Source organism: Pleuronectes platessa, chromosome 13 (genome assembly GCF_947347685.1).
Source record: "Pleuronectes platessa chromosome 13, fPlePla1.1, whole genome shotgun sequence".
In the NCBI taxonomy this organism is placed as follows: Eukaryota; Metazoa; Chordata; class Actinopteri; order Pleuronectiformes; family Pleuronectidae; genus Pleuronectes; species Pleuronectes platessa.
In genome coordinates this window covers 25,089,520-25,109,436 of record NC_070638.1, presented here as the reverse complement: position 1 = coordinate 25,109,436, position 19,917 = coordinate 25,089,520, and the positions used below count along the sequence as shown (strand labels likewise).

The 19,917-nt window shown below is 40.4% G+C and overlaps 1 protein-coding gene across 1 annotated transcript; it reads right to left on the bottom strand.

Annotated features, from left to right (window-relative positions):
- Positions 1–9,989: 9,989 nt before the first annotated feature.
- Positions 9,990–19,324, bottom strand: blvra (biliverdin reductase A). The gene is made up of 7 exons (XM_053438746.1): positions 19,121–19,324; positions 15,377–15,500; positions 13,756–13,875; positions 12,775–12,872; positions 11,832–11,939; positions 11,438–11,603; positions 9,990–10,567 (listed from the first exon to the last, which is right to left on the bottom strand). The coding sequence occupies exons 1-7, from the start codon at positions 19,239–19,241 to the stop codon at positions 10,312–10,314; spliced, it is 993 nt and encodes a 330-aa protein (XP_053294721.1). The 5' UTR covers positions 19,242–19,324; the 3' UTR covers positions 9,990–10,311.
- Positions 19,325–19,917: the final 593 nt, after the last annotated feature.

Below are 19,917 nucleotides of genomic sequence, written 5' to 3'. Positions count from 1 at the left end.
ATATATATATAACTTTATAACCTGTGTTATCAAATATGTTGTGCGGCAACAGACAGCTTTAAATTGGGGGAAGAGTGGAGGAAATAGTAAAGGTTGCCTACCCCTGCCTTAGGTGACACAATTTGTGCCTTGGTCAAACCATGATCCTACACTGCCCTCTAGTGACTTAATATTGCGGTACAAGTAGGTTGTGCCGGCAATATAAAGCCACTAGAGGTCAGTATAAGACCATGAAACACATACATGGTTGAAATGAAAACAGGTCTTTTCATTTTGCACATCAAGATTTTAAGCCTCACCACGGTCACACGGATTGATGAAAAGTTTAAATTTTGATAACTTTAGATCTTCATCTTGTTTTGTAGAGTCTCATCTAATTTTTAAGTTGATCTGATGAAAGCTCTCCGAGTAGTACATAAAAACATAACACGTCTTAAAAACAAGACATTTCCTGTTGCCACCAGGGGGCGCTGTGATTGTAAGTCACAATTTCTGCAGTGATGTCTTCTGGTCGCGACTCTTGTCGTATGTGTCTAGTTTGGACTCAATTGGACAAACTATGTCTGAAATATGGAAGCTTGTGTTTTGATGGCGTTTCATCAAACTTTAACGCCACACCACGGTCAGACGGTTTTGCTAAAACGTAATCCTTCAATAACTTTAGATCTCCAATTTGTTGTGATGACGATCGTCTAAATTTGAAGTTGATCTGATGAAAGCTGTACGACAAGTACATCAAAGAAAAAATATGGAATATGACCAAAATGGCCACTAAAGTCAAACTGGCGGGCTTCCTGTTGCGTTATTCATAATGCACTGATGGACTTTTTTGTGCATCTAGTCATGATACAAAATAGTCTTTGTTTTTTTTGAAGATCGGTGAATGCTAAATGAGGGGCTTTTCCGTAGGTGGCGCTCTTGAGCCATTTTGCCACGCCCTTTTCAAAATACTCCAGAATACGTAAATTTTCGCCGCCTTCGAATTTACTGCAAACTCCTACAACTTTTTGAGCACATTAAAGCCCTCAAAAAGCCAATTCATTTAAGCTAAGAAAAATAATAATAATAATAATAATAACTAGGGCTACGTTGTAGCACTAACGGGCCCGAGCACAGGCAATTTCAAGTCTGTTGCGGTCGGGGAAGAGAGAGCGATCGATGACCAAGCGCACGTCTCTGCCTTGCTTGCGTTTTAAGCTCTGCAGCAAGAATAAACGCTTCACTTCCTGTAGCCAGCAGGTGGCGCTAGGATTTTAAGTCATGGTGTCTTTGTAGATGTCATCAGGTCGCGACTCTTGTCTTACATGTCTAGTTTGGAGTTGATTGGACCAAATATGTCCAAGATACAGACGCTCGTGTTTTGATGGCGTGTGATCAGACTTTGACTCCACGCCATGGTAAGAGTTTAGTGTTTTCCTATTTTGTAACAGGTAAAAATAGCAGTTAAATGTCAACAGTTGTCTTTATTGTCGTTCTATTATTTAATAAATGCAACAAACTATAGTTTTTATATATATTGTATGTCTATATATATATATATAACTTTATAACCTGTGTTATCAAATATGTTGTGCGGCACCAGACAGCTTTAAATTGGGGGAAGAGTGGTCGAGCACAGGCAATTTCAAGTCTGTTGCGGTCGGGGGAGAGAGAACGATCGATGACCAAGCGCATGTCTCTGCCTTGCGTGCGTTTTAAGCTCTGCAGCAACAATGAACGCTTCACTTCCTGTAGCCAGTGGCGCTAGGATTTTAAGTCATGATGTCTGTATAGATGTCATCAGGTCGCGACCCTTGTCTTACATGTCTAGTTTGGAGTTGATTGGACCAAATATGTCCAAGATACAGACACTCGTGTTTTGATGGCGTGTGATCAGACTTTGACTCCACGCCATGGTCAGAGTTTGGTGTTTTCCTATTTTGTAACAGGTAAAAATAGCAGTTAAATGTCAACAGTTGTCTTTATTGTCGTTCTATTATTTAATAAATGCAACAAACTATAGTTTTTATATATATATATATAACTTTATAACCTGTGTTATCAATAATGTTGTGCGGCACCAGACAGCTTTAAATTGGGGGAAGAGTGGTCAAGCACAGGCAATTTCAAGTCTGTTGCGGTCGGGGAAGAGAGAACGATCGATGACCAAGCGCATGTCTCTGCCTTGCGTGCGTTTTAAGCTCTGCAGCAACAATAAACGCTTCACTTCCTGTAGCCAGCAGGTGGCGCTAGGATTTTAAGTCATGATGTCTTTGTAGATGTCATCAGGTCGCGACCCTTGTCTTACATGTCTAGTTTGGAGTTGATTGGACCAAATATGTCCAAGATACAGACACTCGTGTTTTGATGGCGTGTGATCAGACTTTGACTCCACGCCATGGTTAGAGTTTGGTGTTTTCCTATTTTGTAACAGGTAAAAATAGCAGTTAAATGTCAACAGTTGTCTTTATTGTCGTTCTATTATTTAATAAATGCAACAAACTATAGTTTTTATATATATTGTATGACTATATATATATATATATATATATATATATATATATATATATATATATATATATATAACTTTATAACCTGTGTTATCAAATATGTTGTGTGGCACCAGACAGCTTTAAATTGGGGGAAGAGTGGTCGAGCACAGGCAATTTCAAGTCTGTTGCGGTCGGGGGAGAGAGAACGATCGATGACCAAGCGCATGTCTCTGCCTTGCGTGCGTTTTAAGCTCTGCAGCAACAATAAACGCTTCACTTCCTGTAGCCAGTGGCGCTAGGATTTTAAGTCATGATGTCTTTGTAGATGTCATCAGGTCGCGACCCTTGTCTTACATGTCTAGTTTGGAGTTGATTGGACCAAATATGTCCAAGATACAGACACTCGTGTTTTGATGGCGTGTGATCAGACTTTGACTCCACGCCATGGTCAGAGTTTGGTGTTTTCCTATTTTGTAACAGGTAAAAATAGCAGTTAAATGTCAACAGTTGTCTTTATTGTCGTTCTATTATTTAATAAATGCAACAAACTATAGTTTTTATATATATTGCATGACTATATATATATATATATATATATATATAACTTTATAACCTGTGTTATCAAATATGTTGTGCGGCAACAGACAGCTTTAAATTGGGGGAAGAGTGGAGGAAATAGTAAAGGTTGCCTACCCCTGCCTTAGGTGACACAATTTGTGCCTTGGTCAAACCATGATCCTACACTGCCCTCTAGTGACTTAATATTGCGGTACAAGTAGGTTGTGCCGGCAATATAAAGCCACTAGAGGTCAGTATAAGACCATGAAACACATACATGGTTGAAATGAAAACAGGTCTTTTCATTTTGCACATCAAGATTTTAAGCCTCACCACGGTCACACGGATTGATGAAAAGTTTAAATTTTGATAACTTTAGATCTTCATCTTGTTTTGTAGAGTCTCATCTAATTTTTAAGTTGATCTGATGAAAGCTCTCCGAGTAGTACATAAAAACATAACACGTCTTAAAAACAAGACATTTCCTGTTGCCACCAGGGGGCGCTGTGATTGTAAGTCACAATTTCTGCAGTGATGTCTTCTGGTCGCGACTCTTGTCGTATGTGTCTAGTTTGGACTCAATTGGACAAACTATGTCTGAAATATGGAAGCTTGTGTTTTGATGGCGTTTCATCAAACTTTAACGCCACACCACGGTCAGACGGTTTTGCTAAAACGTAATCCTTCAATAACTTTAGATCTCCAATTTGTTGTGATGACGATCGTCTAAATTTGAAGTTGATCTGATGAAAGCTGTACGACAAGTACATCAAAGAAAAAATATGGAATATGACCAAAATGGCCACTAAAGTCAAACTGGCGGGCTTCCTGTTGCGTTATTCATAATGCACTGATGGACTTTTTTGTGCATCTAGTCATGATACAAAATAGTCTTTGTTTTTTTTGAAGATCGGTGAATGCTAAATGAGGGGCTTTTCCGTAGGTGGCGCTCTTGAGCCATTTTGCCACGCCCTTTTCAAAATACTCCAGAATACGTAAATTTTCGCCGCCTTCGAATTTACTGCAAACTCCTACAACTTTTTGAGCACATTAAAGCCCTCAAAAAGCCAATTCATTTAAGCTAAGAAAAATAATAATAATAATAATAATAATAATCATTTCAATTTCAATAGGGCCTCCCACCGATTTCGGTGCTCGGGCCCTAATAATCATTTCAATTTCAATAGGACCTCCCACCGATTTCGGTGCTCGGGCCCTAATAATAATCATTTCAATTTCAATAGGGGCTCCCACCGATTTCGGTGCTCGGGCCCTAATAATAATCATTTCAATTTCAATAGGGCCTCCCACCGATTTCGGTGCTCGGGCCCTAATAATCATTTCAATTTCAATAGGGCCTCCCACCGATTTCGGTGCTCGGGCCCTAATAATAATCATTTCAATTTCAATAGGTCCTCTCACCGATTTCGGTGCTCGGGCCCTAATAATAATAATAATAATAAATAATCATTTCAATTTCAATAGGGCCTCCCACCGATTTCGGTGCTCGGGCCCTAATAATAATCATTTCAATTTCAATAGGTCCTCTCACCGATTTCGGTGCTCGGGCCCTAATAATCATTTCAATTTCAATAGGTCCTCTCACCGAAATCGGTGCTCGGGCCCTAATAATAATCATTTCAATTTCAATAGGTCCTCTCACCGATTTCGGTGCTCGGGCCCTAATAATAACAATCCTTTCAATTTCAATAGGGCCTCTCACCTTTCGGTGCTCGGGCCCTAATAAGAATAATAATAATCATTTCAATTTCAATAGGTCCTCTCACCGATTTCGGTGCTCGGGCCCTAATAATAATCATTTCAATTTCAATAGGGCCTTCCACCGATTTCGGTGCTCTGGCCCTAATAATAATCATTTCAATTTCAATAGGTCCTCTCACCGATTTCGGTGCTCGGGCCCTAATAATCATTTCAATTTCAATAGGTCCTCTCACCGATTTCGGTGCTCGGGCCCTAATAATAATAATCATTTCAATTTCAATAGGTCCTCTCACCGATTTCGGTGCTCGGGCCCTAATAATAATCATTTCAATTTCAATAGGGCCTCCCACCGATTTCGGTGCTCGGGCCCTAATAATAAAAATCCTTACAATTTCAATAGGGCCTCTCACCTTTCGGTGCTCGGGCCCTAATGATAAAACTGGCAATATGCTCTTTACTCACTTATGGGAGGAGAAGCATTAATATGGCATTTATAGTGTTACAAATAATTTGTCCTATTTTATTGATTTCTGTTATACTTTTGAAAACATGTTATTTTGATGTGACATCTAAATAGATTCATTGTGATACAGTGTTTAACATTTTTATTAAATAGAAAATGGCTGAGGAAATGGACACATTTTTATTTTGTTTGGCTCTTTAAAAACAACACAAAAAGAAGAAAATGCAACAAATCAGAACACAACTGAACAGATGCAATCACCAGTACATGTAAATGAAGGGTGTGTTCTCAATTTGTCATAGAATAAAGGTTCATACAGGTAAATATTGAGGCCTCTGAATCCTCATCCAAACACAGATGCCTCAGATATTCATGGCAATGAAAACTAGAATGGAATAATAGTAACAGCTGTGGGGGTGGGGTTTTATATTAAGGCCACTCAAAAACGTAAAGCTCTGTATAGAGAGGGATTGCTGCTTCTCTTTGGTTTATAACTTTGTAAACTGAATATTTTGAGTTTTCGGACTTGCAGTTCAACAAAAGACATTCGAGGAAGTCAGATTCAGTTTTGAAAACAGTTGAGAAAAAAAAGAGAAAAATAGGACAATGCTTTTAAATATTCAAGGAAGATTAAATGATTAATGAAGCATCACATGAATTTGATTATATTGATCCTTTTGATTTGAAATTTTCTTCCTTTAATCCAGTGAATTTCAACCTTTTTTGAGCCGCGGCACACTTTTTACATTTACAAAATCCTGGGGCACACCACCAACCAAAATGACACTCTATGGACTAACACAGTACATATAATACATATAGTTAGTAATATAATTTCTAAATGTATTAAAAAGCACTATTTTAAATTATTTCAGCCCTTTCTTACTCTTACCTTTTAATGAGCACAAATTGAATCAGATTTATGAAACAATTTTTGATTTAACTAAACTTTATTTAACGGAGACATATTATACCCATTTTATCACATTTGATATGGTTCCTTGGGGTCTTATTGAAATGTCTGTAACATATTTTGGTCAAAATACCACAAGGATCATTTAAAACAGGACCTTTTAACCCTGTCTAAAACAGATTGACCTGTTTTGAGTGCCAATAGTTACTCCCGCCGTTTACCCGCGCTTCATTGAATTTCTTCACTTTGACATTCAGAGCACTGGGCAGAAATCACATCGCGTCAACACCCACCGTGGGCCTTCGCGATGCTTTGTTTTAATTAAACAGTCGGATTCCCCTGGTCCGCACCAGTTCTGGCTGCTAGGCGCATCGCCGGAAGGGGCCCCCCGCGCGAACTGAGGGTTCCCCCAGCGGGCGCCGTAGCTAAGGTGATCCGCGAGAAGGGCCCGACACGCGTCCAGAGTCGCTGCCGCCGACCGCCGTACCCGGTCCCCTCCAACGGCCCGCCTTCCGCACCGGCGAAGGACACCGCCCCACGGTCCAAGAGAAAGAAAGCACCCAGCAGCACTGACGCCGTGAGGCACAGCGGAATAGGACCCCCCCCCCCCCAAAAAAGAACGTCGAGGCGTGCCGCACGCCGAGTCTCCGGCGGCGTGGAGAGGAGGGCGACTGCTCCCCCAGCCGCGGCACCTGCCCAGCGGTTTAACCACAAATACCAATGATATCGGTGAAAGTCAAGTTTATTACCGATGTGCAGATGTCGGTAAACGAGGCAAATATCTGCCGCTACCGATGTTCGGCCGATACTTCGGTGCAACACTAGATATTAGATAATTTCCCACGGCACACCTGACGATCTCTCACGGAACACTAGTGTGCAGCGGCACACTGGTTGAAAATCACTGCTTTAATCAACACATGTTAACAACTGTTTTGCATGTGTTGTAGAGAACAGCAGAAGAGAAGGTACATGAGGACCTTAAAACACAGGACATGAGGATCTACGCTTGTCAGCAGCCGGATGCAGTGGGCATCATCATTATCATCTGCTGCCTGCTCTTTGGCCTCACCTATTCCCTAAATCTGGATTATCCTCCAAAACTTGCCAAAACATTTGAAGTCTTTCAAAGACTATTTGTATGACTTGATACACTACAGTCAAAACCATCCTCCAAGTTCATCAGCCTGAAAAACAAACTCCTCACTTAAGCAATTGCTCTGAGCCACTGATGTGACCCATGCTTGGTTGGTGTGTTATAATTTGGAGCTGGAGAGGTTTCTGGTTATTTGACGACTTTACTGTATGTTCTTCACTGTAAGAAGGCCAGGGCTTTTGATGAATAAGGTTTAAAAAATACTTTAGTTCACTTTGCTTCAGTTTTAGGAAATGTATTACTGGGTTAGGGTTAGGACAAATTTGGAAAATATCCTCAGCAATTCCAGTTGTGATTATTTCTTTGGTCAGTTAATGTGGGTTTTATATATCCAAGGGATTTCGGCTTCTGCCCCAGTCCAGGAGCGCTGTTTCATTTCAAGCTATTGATTCTCAAGAGAGATGTTTGGTTGAGAATAATTGTTTTAAATGTCACCAACTAAAAGGTACATTAATCTGAAATGTTGCCTTCATATAAAAAACCTCTCTCATGCACTCATCTTTCTTAATTGCAGCAATGAAGCAATATTTCCCTATTTTTCACCAGGACCTTAAAGCTATCTCTGGCATATGAGGTATGAGTGTATTTAAGTAAGCTGTAAAAAAATGTAGATCTAATTACACGCTAAACTGTTTTGAAAAACTATTTTGAAGTAGTTTTAGAGTTACTGCTTTTATACATTCTGAAAACATTTCAGTTTGAAGAATGTCCACTATTCCTGGCTTACAAATCAAATAAAAAAATAAGCAGGGATTTACAATTGGAAAATTTTTCTCAATAATTTTTTTTAAATCAAATTTTCCACAATATTTTCCAGGGGATCATAGTTTATTGATGAACTCAAGAAAAGTATTGGGTAGATCATCGTGAACCCTTCATGTGAATATCAGCTCCATGTCATATGGCAAACTTGCCTTGAAGAGAGACTACTTTTGCGATTATGGGTCAAAAAAACTTTTCTCTACTTAACGAGGGGAGAGAGGTCGGTGAGAAAAGGAATGAAGAGAGAGTGACCGGGAACAGTTTTTTAACCATCATAATTAAGCTACGTCACACTGACAAAATATAATAAGTGATATTTAAAAAGTTATGTAATTAATGATAGCAGTACAAGTTAATAATAATAATTATTGAGTCGAGTCAGATTTCAATTCCTCCAGCTATGGACTCAGAAACATCTGCAGAATAAGAGGGAGAGAGAGAGAACACCAACTATTGGAGAAAAAAACATCACCTGAGCCAGCACTAATTATAAGCTTCATCAAAAAGGATTATTGTAAGTCTAACCTAAAATGTAGGGATGCTAAATGGTTTGTATTTATATTGTGCTAACCCTAGTCTTGATGACCACTCAAAGCGCTTAACATAACAGTTTGCCCTTCAAACATTTACACACACATTAATACAGTGCATCTATTAGCAGCACTTTGTTTTTTCTATGTGGGGCAATTCAGGATTCAGCCTCTTGCCCAAGGACACTTCGGCAAGCAGATGGTGAAGACTTGGATTGAACTGCCGACCTTCTGGTTAGAGGATGACCGCTCTACCACTCAGCCACAGCTGCCGGATGGTGTCTGCCCCCAGAACTGAGAGTCAAAACTGCGAGTTGGTTCCACAGGAGAGCAGAAATTGGAATCTACATGTTGTTCCAGGCTCTGAAACAGAATCTCGTTATTTATGGTATCAAACGCAGCACTAAGAGCCAGCAGGAAGTGTATTGACACAAGCCCATTGTCTGAGGCCATGTAAAGTTCATTGGATTCTAAATCCTGATCGAAAGTCTTTAAACAGACCCTTCCTGTGCTAATCAACACAACTGGTCAGCAACAGCTTTTTCCAGGATTTTAGAAATGGCTTTGTTATATGTCTAAATTTAGCTAAAACATGAGAAGGCTTTTCAATCACATGTTTATTTACATAAAAGTCTGCAGTAATAAGCCTCTTGAAAGAGATCTGTTAATCTGATTTAATATAGAACTATTAATTCAAACTGCCTTAGTTGGGATATAGTCTAATGGACAAGTTGAAGAAAGTTAAATGAAGAGTTAGCTCAGAAAGCTCTATAGACCTAAAGTGGTCTAGATTTTTATCTGGTGCTACATATGGCTCTAAGCCTACTGTACTAGACAGCATGTTATTTGGGAAATCATGAAATCATTACTGATGATGTGATGGCCCCAGAGCCTCTACCTGGGGTTGTATGTTTTGGGATGTATGTGTCCATCATTGATCTCTCAGATAGAATATAAAATACATGCTCTTCCTGGCAATCAGATGATCTGATAACTGATCATACAGACCAGTTACCGTATCTCTCCACTACTTTTATAATGATTGGGTTTTTGTGTTGAAACTGTTGCCAATTGCGCCAGTGTTGCATTGGACTTCATTGTATTGTGTTCCTAGTATTCAGCTCAAACAATATTAAGCATTATGGTGTTGTTACGCTCCCGTCTAGGGTAGGTGGGCAGCATAAAAGTATTCAAAAATGGGTTCCCTTCCCGGTCCACAAAACCAGAATCGAAACACTAACTTATGTCGCCAAACCCTATACAGTACATCTAGGTCTAACAGCTGTGATAGAGGGAGAGGGATTTGAGAGTTATTAATTGTCTGAGCTGTGATTTCTACTGGATTCACACAACCAGGATCTTCACCTAAGCAAACCTGTAATCTAGTTCAATGATTTCCCATTGTTCATTTCAGTAAGTCAGTTAGTGTCGTTTATTGTTTAGTTGTGAATTTATAGTGTACAAGCAATAGTTACTGAAAAGAACAGAAAAACATGAAACATAAGGCAATATCTCTGAGGGGGGGGGGGTAATAAGTGGGGTTTAGATGATAGAGTGAGTGTATATGAGGCTGTAGACCTGCTCTACAAGATGCTGTGTTTCTAGTCCCAGTATTTTGCAATAAGGCATCCATGTTTTTTAACTAATTAGCTCACATGTGATGATCTGGGGAAACTTAATCTTAATTTATTTTAAACATCAAGATTTATGCTTATCATAAACTTGATAGTCCTAATTTAACTTTGACAAAGTTGTTGAATCTTCTCTGCCAGCTCCAAGCAGTGTAGGATTCTGACTTTCTCTCTCTGGATCTCCTCAGGACTCACTTGGCCCGCCAGCTTGGCGGAGAAGTGGATCAGGTCCTGCATGAAGAGGCCCACAGACCCTCTGGGTGCAGGGGGGGTTTGGGTTAGAGTGCAGGAGTTAAACTGAAAGTTGATGTTCTTGGCCCTCGGAAGGCCTGGTCCCCGCTCCTCAATCCACGTCAGAGGTCTACAAAAAGAGAGGTAAACTTAAAGATTTTTGACTTAAAGTCCTCATTTAAACTATATGATGATGAATGACTGGTTAATCTAAATAAACTGTAGATTGTGTCTAGGATCTTATTGGTTGCAAAACTCGCATTACTTGCATTAATTGCTTTGCGCCACTATATGATGTGATGCTCTGATTTCATTGTTGTGACGACAACATTCCTACCACATGATCATAACTGGATTTCTGGCCTCTATTATTTATGGAGATATGGGTTTTGTAGATACCAATGATAAATCTTTACGGTTGTGATATCTAAGCAGTGCTAGCACTGAGCACAAAACGATCAATGATAAAAACCGTCCTTTCCTCTTGTTCGAATTTTATTTGTGCAAACGTACAGTGACCAGCTTTTTGGAATTACAAAACTCTTTAGAGAAACAATATATTTACATATAAATATATAGAATAGATACTTGTGTTTTCAGTAGGAATCAGTCACTTTGGGACAGAAGCACAGACATGGTAGCATAGTCAGAAAGACTATATAGAGGGACATTATTAGTTTATTTATGTTTTTATGTCCATCCCTTTCTTGTGAACAAGATGTCTCATTAATGGCATGACCACAATTTCTTCAAATTTTGTACAAACGTTCAGTTAGACACAGAAATGTATTGATCAGATTTTTGTGGTCGACGGTCAAAGGTGTCACTGACCTCATGTTCTTGTGAACTTGAAATAACAGGAGCACCAGTCGTGATTTTCATTACATAAGACAAACACAATTTAGTGGTCCAAGGTCAGGGTCACTGTGACCTCACAAAACCCCATTGGCGGAGGCGTAACTACAGGGCGGTTATTCTCGTTAAACAAACAGTCTCTCACCGGTTTTCACAAGTCACCAACTTTGCAGTCATCTTGATGCAGTTACCAGAGTCTTCCTCCATGGTTGCTGCAGTCACCGACAACTCACCAAACAAATCAACCAACCAGGTGAGGCGAGCAATGCCACTGAAGCCTGGAAAACCAAATCCAGGCTTCAGAGATCCGCCTTGAACAAATAAGAAAACATAGTGAAGTGTGGTTCTTTGAGCAGGACAACTCTACAGATCAGACCAGTGATAATGTGACATTTGCTTATACCACTGTATGAAATTACATGTAATCTACTTGGAAATACTATCAAAACCTATATATTTTTAAACTAAACCAAACACATACTTTTTAGAATATATTTTGCAAAATGTATAGAAGTATCAAAGTAAACACAGTCTCTTACCTGTGAAATGAAGCGTGCCCTCCTTCAGGACTTTCCCTTCTACTTCTCTCTTCAGTATTTTGTACTCTTCTGTCAACAGCTCTATGTGCTCCTCATGGAGAACCACTCCTGACACACACACACACACACACACACACACACACACACACACACACACACACACACACACACACACACACACACACACACACACACACACACACACACACACACACACACACACACACACACACACACACACACACACACACACACACACACACACACACACACACACACACACACACACCTATAAAATATACTGGGTTTTTAAGTTGACAAAAAAAACGGCCCCTCAGAAACATCCTTTGTACTCCACACAGGTTCAGAGCTGCTGAAACACAAACCCTAAATGAAGTTAACTAGTTAAGTTGCATTCAGTAGTAGGGCCACGCCTCAACCTTTTATAACCCTTTGGGCTACATTTACGTAAACAAACCTTTACACCCATTGTCTCAGATTCTGTGACCCACCTTTATCTTCTTCTCGTCTCTTCCTCCCTCATCCTTTCTTAATCAGTTTGCATACATCTTGGGTGTTTCATTGTAGGATGGGTGGAATAATATCCCTACACTTAGTCTGTCTCTGCACAGTCACCAGTGCATCCTCCCAGATTAGCCTATGAGACAAATCTTCACTTCAACCCCTTCATTCAAAATCCATTCATTTTCATTTCAACCTTTAAATGACAGATATAGTTGAAGCAAGTTCCATGCTAGTGAAAGGAGTACTAACCAAGAGAAGCTGACAGCAATGACCAGACTTAGTGAGAGAACCCCTGAAGCACAAAATGACATATTGTCTGACTTCCACTGCACCTTACTGACAATTACTGCACTGGATCCATCATCAGACAGTCTATATGAAACTGTCCCTCCTGATTTACACGTGATTAAAGTTGTACCTTTTTCCAGAGCTAAGTCCCACAAATCCACAGCAGCCTTGTAGTTCAGGGTCATGGGATACTCAACACAGACATGTTTCCCTGCCTGCAGAAAGGTTCTGTTGAGAAACGAGGAGTTATCTTAGTCAGCAGAAGGCAGCAGGAATTCTTATGAGAAGCTGCAAGTCGTGCATTCCGATTAATGTCTGTTTCTCTGTGGGAGACGTTTTCTGAAAAATTACTTTACAGAAAATCAGCTGCACAGTTAAACAGTGTCTGTACGTGTCACTGGTACTCGTCATAACATATTTTACTTTATAAAGTGAGAGTAATGGCCCATACATCTAGCAGACTCACAGCAATATTGGTATAAATTTAGACAAATTTCTCTGGCCACCTGCTGAAGCCAATTTTCATTCTCCCTTTGACTTTGTGTTTGGTCTCAACAAGCACCTGAAGGAAACGTCATGCTTTTCATCCGCTAAATGTTCCACAATGTTCATAGGCTGGTCTCTGAATGTGTCAAGCAATCATTTTATGGAGGAAAAACCATCTAACCTACAGAAGCAATCTTTGAGGTAATCCGACAGAAATGAAAAACTAGAGCAATTATGTAATATATATTTAAAATATTTCAACTTAATTCCTTTGAGTGTATGTATGGCAGAATGGTGGTATTTAACTGCACATGGTTATTGTATGGATTATGGTGATAATGGCAAATGTGAAAATGGAGAAATAAGTCCATTTAAGAATGTGTGAGCTGCTGTATTTTATTTATCCAAGACAACAATATGCTCTCTCTGAGACAAATCACATCATCCCTTAACTATCAGTGATGTCAGCAAGATGCGAACTGTCCTGTGTTTAAGAGGATGAAGAAACAACCTACAACACACCTGGGTGTAATGTATGATGCTTTCTTTTTTCCAGGCCTGATCACAAAAAGTGCATTTAACACGCCCCCCCTCCTATTTAGTGTAGTTGTCAATCACACATTACCTGATATTGTCCTCATGAGCCACATTCTCAGTGCAGACGAACGCCGCATGAATGTCTTTTCTGCTCAGAGCCTCCTCCAATGTGATCTGACCTACTCCCTGCTGAGTGTCCAGACTTCTCCTGGTAACAAAAACATCCTGATAGTAACACTGTGCTGTTACCTTCTGACATGTGGAGGAAAATCTGACAGTACTTTGACTCTGTGTGTGAGTGACTATACATGTTAAACTGCTGCTTCCCTTTCACATACTGTATGAGGTGAATAGCTTCACTTGAGAAAATCATTTTATATACCTAGAGGTGAGAAAACACTCAAGCTAAAAAGCCAGAAGGAGTTTTTTCATTTCACCTGTACTGTTCACAATGGCGTTATACACATTAATTTAGAATAGTGTGTCAGGGATATTGTGTTTAAGACTTTAAGCTACTTAACTACCCTCAGCTATAGGTTAATTGTGTCTACTAGCTCTAAAAGAAATGGCCGAAGCAGATGTTTGATTGTTGATATGATAAAAAAGGACCATCTAATTAGTTTTTTTATAGCACTAAAAACAGGCAAGAGGCAGGCAAATGTCACATGTGGGGAAACAACACTAGGGTGGTGGTCTTCCATGAATACAGATTTCTTCTGTCACATCTGTCCAGTAAGAAGACATCTTGAAAAACAAGCATTTTGAACTAGTTCAAATAACATCATCAGAACTTTATATAAATACAAATGTCATTTCATCTCCAAATTGTTGAATGCACAAAAAAATGTGTATGCATTTACGTCATCATTTTTTTTTTTTATTCAATTATTTGTGTATGTCCCAACTTTCTCCTCTTGACTATTTTTTGTAGTATTATATAATTTTAACATTTTATTTGTTTGTTTTGTTTTTATTTTTTTAGTAAATTCTACTTTGATGTTTCTTCCTGTGAGTTGCTGACTGTGGTTAAATGTTCCCTCTTTATAAATCTCTTTTCTTAGGAGGTGTAAATCTGTTTTGTACAGGAAAGATTTCTTGAATTCTTTGTCAAAGTACTCCTATGCAAATCCTCTGTTACAAAAAAAGTTATTAAAAAAGAAAAACACTATCCGAGTGAGCAAATGTGAGAATACCACAGGCCAATGTCTGGTAAATTGACAGCGTGACTTTGAAAACTCATTAACACACATGTTAGAAAACATGTGTTTTGTGACGCAAAAGTTGAGGTATACAAATATCTCAGGATGAAAAAGAAGTGTCATACATGTAGACCATGCAGAGATGTCAACTAGGAAAAAGAGAATGAGACTGCACAGTGTCAATCAGGGTTTGGGCCAAGGTATTAAGGTCCTGCCGATACATGCGACGAATCAAGAGTCTCAGCTGTCAATCATATTTGGTCCTGTTTTTATAGCATCCAATAACATATTAAAAACAAACATCTGTGTGATAAAAACAGCCTAAGATGACAGAAACATTCTCGTTATCATCGCCTCTACTTGGGCACGCTCTCAAGTCCAAAATAGGACAACCAAGTGCAGATCTTGTGTTGCCTTTCCTCACTTGATGCTTCAGGTCATATCCTATCTTATCTTTGGCCAATATTGGCTGTGTTTCTGTGTGTATGTGGGACAGTGTCTGTGAGTTACCTGGATATGAATCCTCTGACACTGAGCTGCTCTGCATGACTGCCAGGCTGTGGAGCTAACATGTCTCTGATCCTCACCCAACCTGCTGTGCCAATTCCAACCACCACAGCTCCAAACATCCTGCCTGAGAAACAAAGACAAGAGGTTTCAGAGCACTAAAGTCAGTGTAGTTGATTGAACAGGATGTGATGAATAGACATTTGAGCTCTTTTATCCTTTAAAAAAAATACCATAAAAAGATCATTCAACATACTCTCGTAGTCATACATCAAATAAGTCATTAATGCCTAATAAGAGACATGAATTATATCTATAAATGTTTAGATAATGCACTTATTTTTAACTAGCTAGAAAACACTTGTAGGTAACAGGAGTTTCTCAGCATCATGGTCTATGTGTTCCGCCTCTTCCAGACATTATATTCTGTTGGATTCACTGTATGTGGTTTGTTTTAAAGGGGACATATTATGCCCATTTTACCACAGTTGATATGGTTCCATGGGGTTTTAATGTCTGTAACATATTTTGGTCAAAATACCACAAGGATCATTTAAAACAGCACCCTTTTTACCCTGTCTAAAACAGCCCTACTCAGATTGACATGTTTTGAGTGCCGAGCGTCATGTCCGCTGAACAATGCATCACCATCAGTGTGAACGGGTTGCACTTCTTTGGTAACCCCCTCATGACCATCGCCATCATCAGTCCCTCACTCTGTGCTTCACCTGCACCCCTGAGTGCCAGAATGATCTGCTCAGTTCGTATAATGTATTCGGTTACAGTCTCGTTGTCAGCTTTCTTCAGCGCAGTGATTGTTATGTACAGGGAGACAATCCGGGGTCTACCTTTTCCGATGTAGTGTTCTTTTAACACTTTGAGACTCTCTCGGCCCTTGTCCTTCGTGTCTCTGATTATCAGTCCCAAGCTCGTATTGTCAAGTAGCGGCGCCAGTGTACAATAGACGTCCGCATTCAGCTTGTCATCGTTAGCCTTTTCTTCCACCGACAGTGGTCCAGCGGGCTCTGTGAGGATCGTCTGCTTCAGCCCTACGCATGCAGCAGAGCATCCTTTCTTCCCAGAGCTTGTACTCCTCTGCTCTCCCGTCAAACGTGGGCCACTTGCTCTTGCTTCTGTTCGCCATGGCTTTTTGTGTTCGTAGCTCAGTTTAGCTCCTTTTAGCCTAGCTTTAGCTTCCTGGTACTCCCCATGCTAAACTAGCTCTTTTGGATAATCCTACTTCTGTATGCTAGCGCATCCTTGCTAGCTATCGACTCACGTGTCCGTCAAACTTTAGAATCATTCTCGGTTACCTGGGCCCATAACCTGTTAACAGGTAGGCTTATACCTTCTGCCTACCTGCACAGCGGAATAATAATTCTAACTGATGAACAGACGTGTTTCTTAAGCAATCGATCTAGTGGCGTTGTTTATTTAAGAACTGGTAAGAACAGGTTGCTCTCTCCGTGAGAGACAGGTACAGAGAGTGAGAGGGTGGTAACATCCCCTTATAAGGTAGTGGTGTAATCAGTCACACGTGACTCCATACCTTATGTGGCGCAAAAGCGCCTCCTCCTGAACAAATACAGATAAATGCATTCATACACTTATCCACTCTCAACAAGAGGTGTCCCGGGGTCCTCCGGGAAACCTCTTCTGTCCCGGAGACCTCTTGACATCTAAGTGGCCCCGCCACTTAGATGTCTGACGGGGTAGAAGCAGCGAGCTAATGCTAGCTCGCGAGCTAATGCTAGCTCGCGAGCTAACACGCTCCACCGGCCGGGCTCCGTCTCCCCGGGGAGAGGTCGGAGCGCGTTAGCTTGCGTAAGCTCGCGAGCTAACGCTAGCCTGGGAGCCGGGCTGACGGAGCCGTGCCGTCTCTCCCCAGAGCCGGTGAGATGATGGTGGGGGGTGGTCCAAGACCATGTAGCGAGACTCCCTACATTGGCATGGTTGGAAAATTACGTACTTTCTGTCGTAATCCCATTCGACGTACTCTAGCGTGTCGTTTCTGACATAGAGGAACCAAAACAAATCGCGGGAGTTGTTTTTTTCCAGAGTTTTTGGGATGGTAGACATGCCAGATACACAATTTAACGTGTAGAAGCACTACAAAAGTGGAATTTTCAATTTCCCCTTTAATTTTTAAATGTCCCCTTTAAAGAAAACCAAAAGTCATGAGTAAAGGTTCTAATGTCAACTTCATGTAAAAGACGCCAGTTTATATGCACATCAGGTTATAGGTTCAAACACAGCTGTGGAAATGCAATTGAAGTCTTGGAGCTTTGGCCTTTGACATAGACATTTGTCAGCTCCAGCTTACTTGCTCAGGGCTCTACTCACGCAGGGACTTAAGTTTGGGTTTGCCAGGGATATGCTCTAATAGTTCGTAGTGAGATAGAGCCAGTGGATTGTTGGTCACACTTGAAATTTCTGCACTGTGAAGGACACCAGTTTTTTAGAACGATGAACACAGGCTGAACAGAAGCACTGTTTCAGCACCAGAAAGGACGCTCATTAAAGATCCGGTGTGTCAGAGTCTCTGTTCCTCCTCACTCCTGCGCTCACCTTACACTTGAACAATAAACACCAGCAGTGATCACTAGTTATTAAGACAAGCACAGGACTGAGGTTTACTTTGTTTTTGTTTGAATTGCTCTAGAGTTTATAAGATAAACCTGCTGCAAAACACAAGAAGCAAGGGTTAGACGTTACACAGTGTTTTATCTTCATTGTTGCAGAAGAAGCGACGCCCCGTTTATCCAGGAACACCAAAGCTAAGGGGGGGGGGGTACAGAAAAAGCTCAAATCAGAGTTTGTCATTTTAAGCTTTAGGTGCAGCACACAAGTCTGAACTGAATGAATGTCAAATCAGTGTGGAGAGCACTAACCAGCTTCATTCACTTACTGTTGTAGTCTGATATTTTTTATTGAAAACCTTATTTTGTAAATTAAAGCACACTTGTAATAAGAGTTACAGACTATAATCATTTTAAAGTACTTTCTAAATAAAAATATATTTCATATTGGGCTGATTTTATTAACTATTATTTATTGATGAAAAGCAGCCATGTGCAGTGACATAGGAAAGGAAAGAGTATTTAACAATTTCGTGAGTGTGAGGGTAATGAAATAAATTGTTAAGTAAGTCAGAGATGTTTGACTATATTCCACTTTTTGTTAAAAAAAGTATTTTTAATAAACAATTATGAGAAGTGCCCTTTTTCTCACTTGAGCCCCTGCCCCCCAAAATGGCTGTGCACGTCCCTGCTTACAATGAACAACACAGAGGTGGGTCCTTTGATAAGTTGATAAAGACTGATCACTGTTTTAAGATTTGTGCAAAGGAGTCTCACACAGGTGCATTAGAAATATAGTAATACATATTAATACATGTAATTGCTACCAGCTGTAAACAGATGTTTTCCCCATGTTTAGCGCAGTCAATAAAATAGGGTTCAAGGTCTTTGTATAAGGTGTGTGTTGTCTGTTCTGTGAAAGGTTGTATAATGTGTGACCCAATGACAACGTGTGAATACATGTATAAGAGAAGATATCTGCCGTGTGGAGAAAGCGATGATGAATATCAAGTGGATCCAGTTTCACTAAGCATGACATAACATTGGGGGAAAAAGCTGTTCATGACAGAAACATATATCATTGCGGAGACTAATACACTGAAAGCTTGACCACAGATGTTCAGCCGGAGTATACGTAGAGAGGAGTGGACTGTGCCACTGCTCTTACCTGCTTTCTGTCGCTCACCCGGAGATTCCAGCTCAGAACACAGATACACCGACAACGAGTTCCTGAGGCTGTGTGGAGCTCTGTCACCGCCGGTCCCAGCATGAGGAGCGGACTGCTCCATCGACAGCAGAAAAGTGTTACATAAGGTGCGCTTGCTTTACTGCACGGGTAGTACCGGTCGACTGGAGACAGAGGGGCGGAGGTCCATTTACCACGTGATTGCAGTAATGAGAAGGTCTCAACCACGTTGGAGATAGCCTGGATGCCAGACGAACTTAGCCCCGCCCACAACATTTTGGTCGGGCAGTTGTTGTGGGCGGGGCTAAATTCGTCTGGCATCCAGGCTACGTTGGAGACCCAGTAGCTCTGAAACTCCAACATTTCAGGGTCTGATGGATTTTATTTCGCAGCAAAGAGGGAAAACTTTGTGCCAGAAACAGTACGGACTCAGTCTTCATCCTTCCTCACAGTGTTTCTTACATTTACCATCTTTATTGTTTGCAGTTTAGAAGAATATTCTATTGACAAATGGTTCAAGAACGTGCATGTATATACAATACAAAGACAACTGTGTGGTTACACGACTGCATTCATCCTGTACAAACAAAACCTTATACCTTAATCGAAACCACTAATCCTGCTCGGTTTTTGCCATCACAAAGCTGTTCTAATATCATTCTTACCTTATTTTAATATTTGTTAAAGAGGAGAGCCAGTGTACACAAGGTCTTTACGGTGCCTTTGTAGAAACTTTTACTGTTTGGAGTGTTATAAAAAATTTGACAAAAATGACTTCC

Bases quoted from the DNA above. Each gene is read 5' to 3' on its own strand.
- blvra (XM_053438746.1), bottom strand. From the start codon at position 19,241: ATGGAGCAGTCCGCTCCTCATGCTGGGACCGGCGGTGACAGAGCTCCA. The intron at 13,876-15,376 runs GTAACTCACAGA...TTTTGTTACCAG, and splicing joins GTCAGAGGATTCATATCCAG to GAGAAGTCTGGACACTCAGC. The intron at 11,604-11,831 runs GTAAGAGACTGT...TATTTGTTCAAG, and splicing joins GGGCACGCTTCATTTCACAG to GCGGATCTCTGAAGCCTGGA.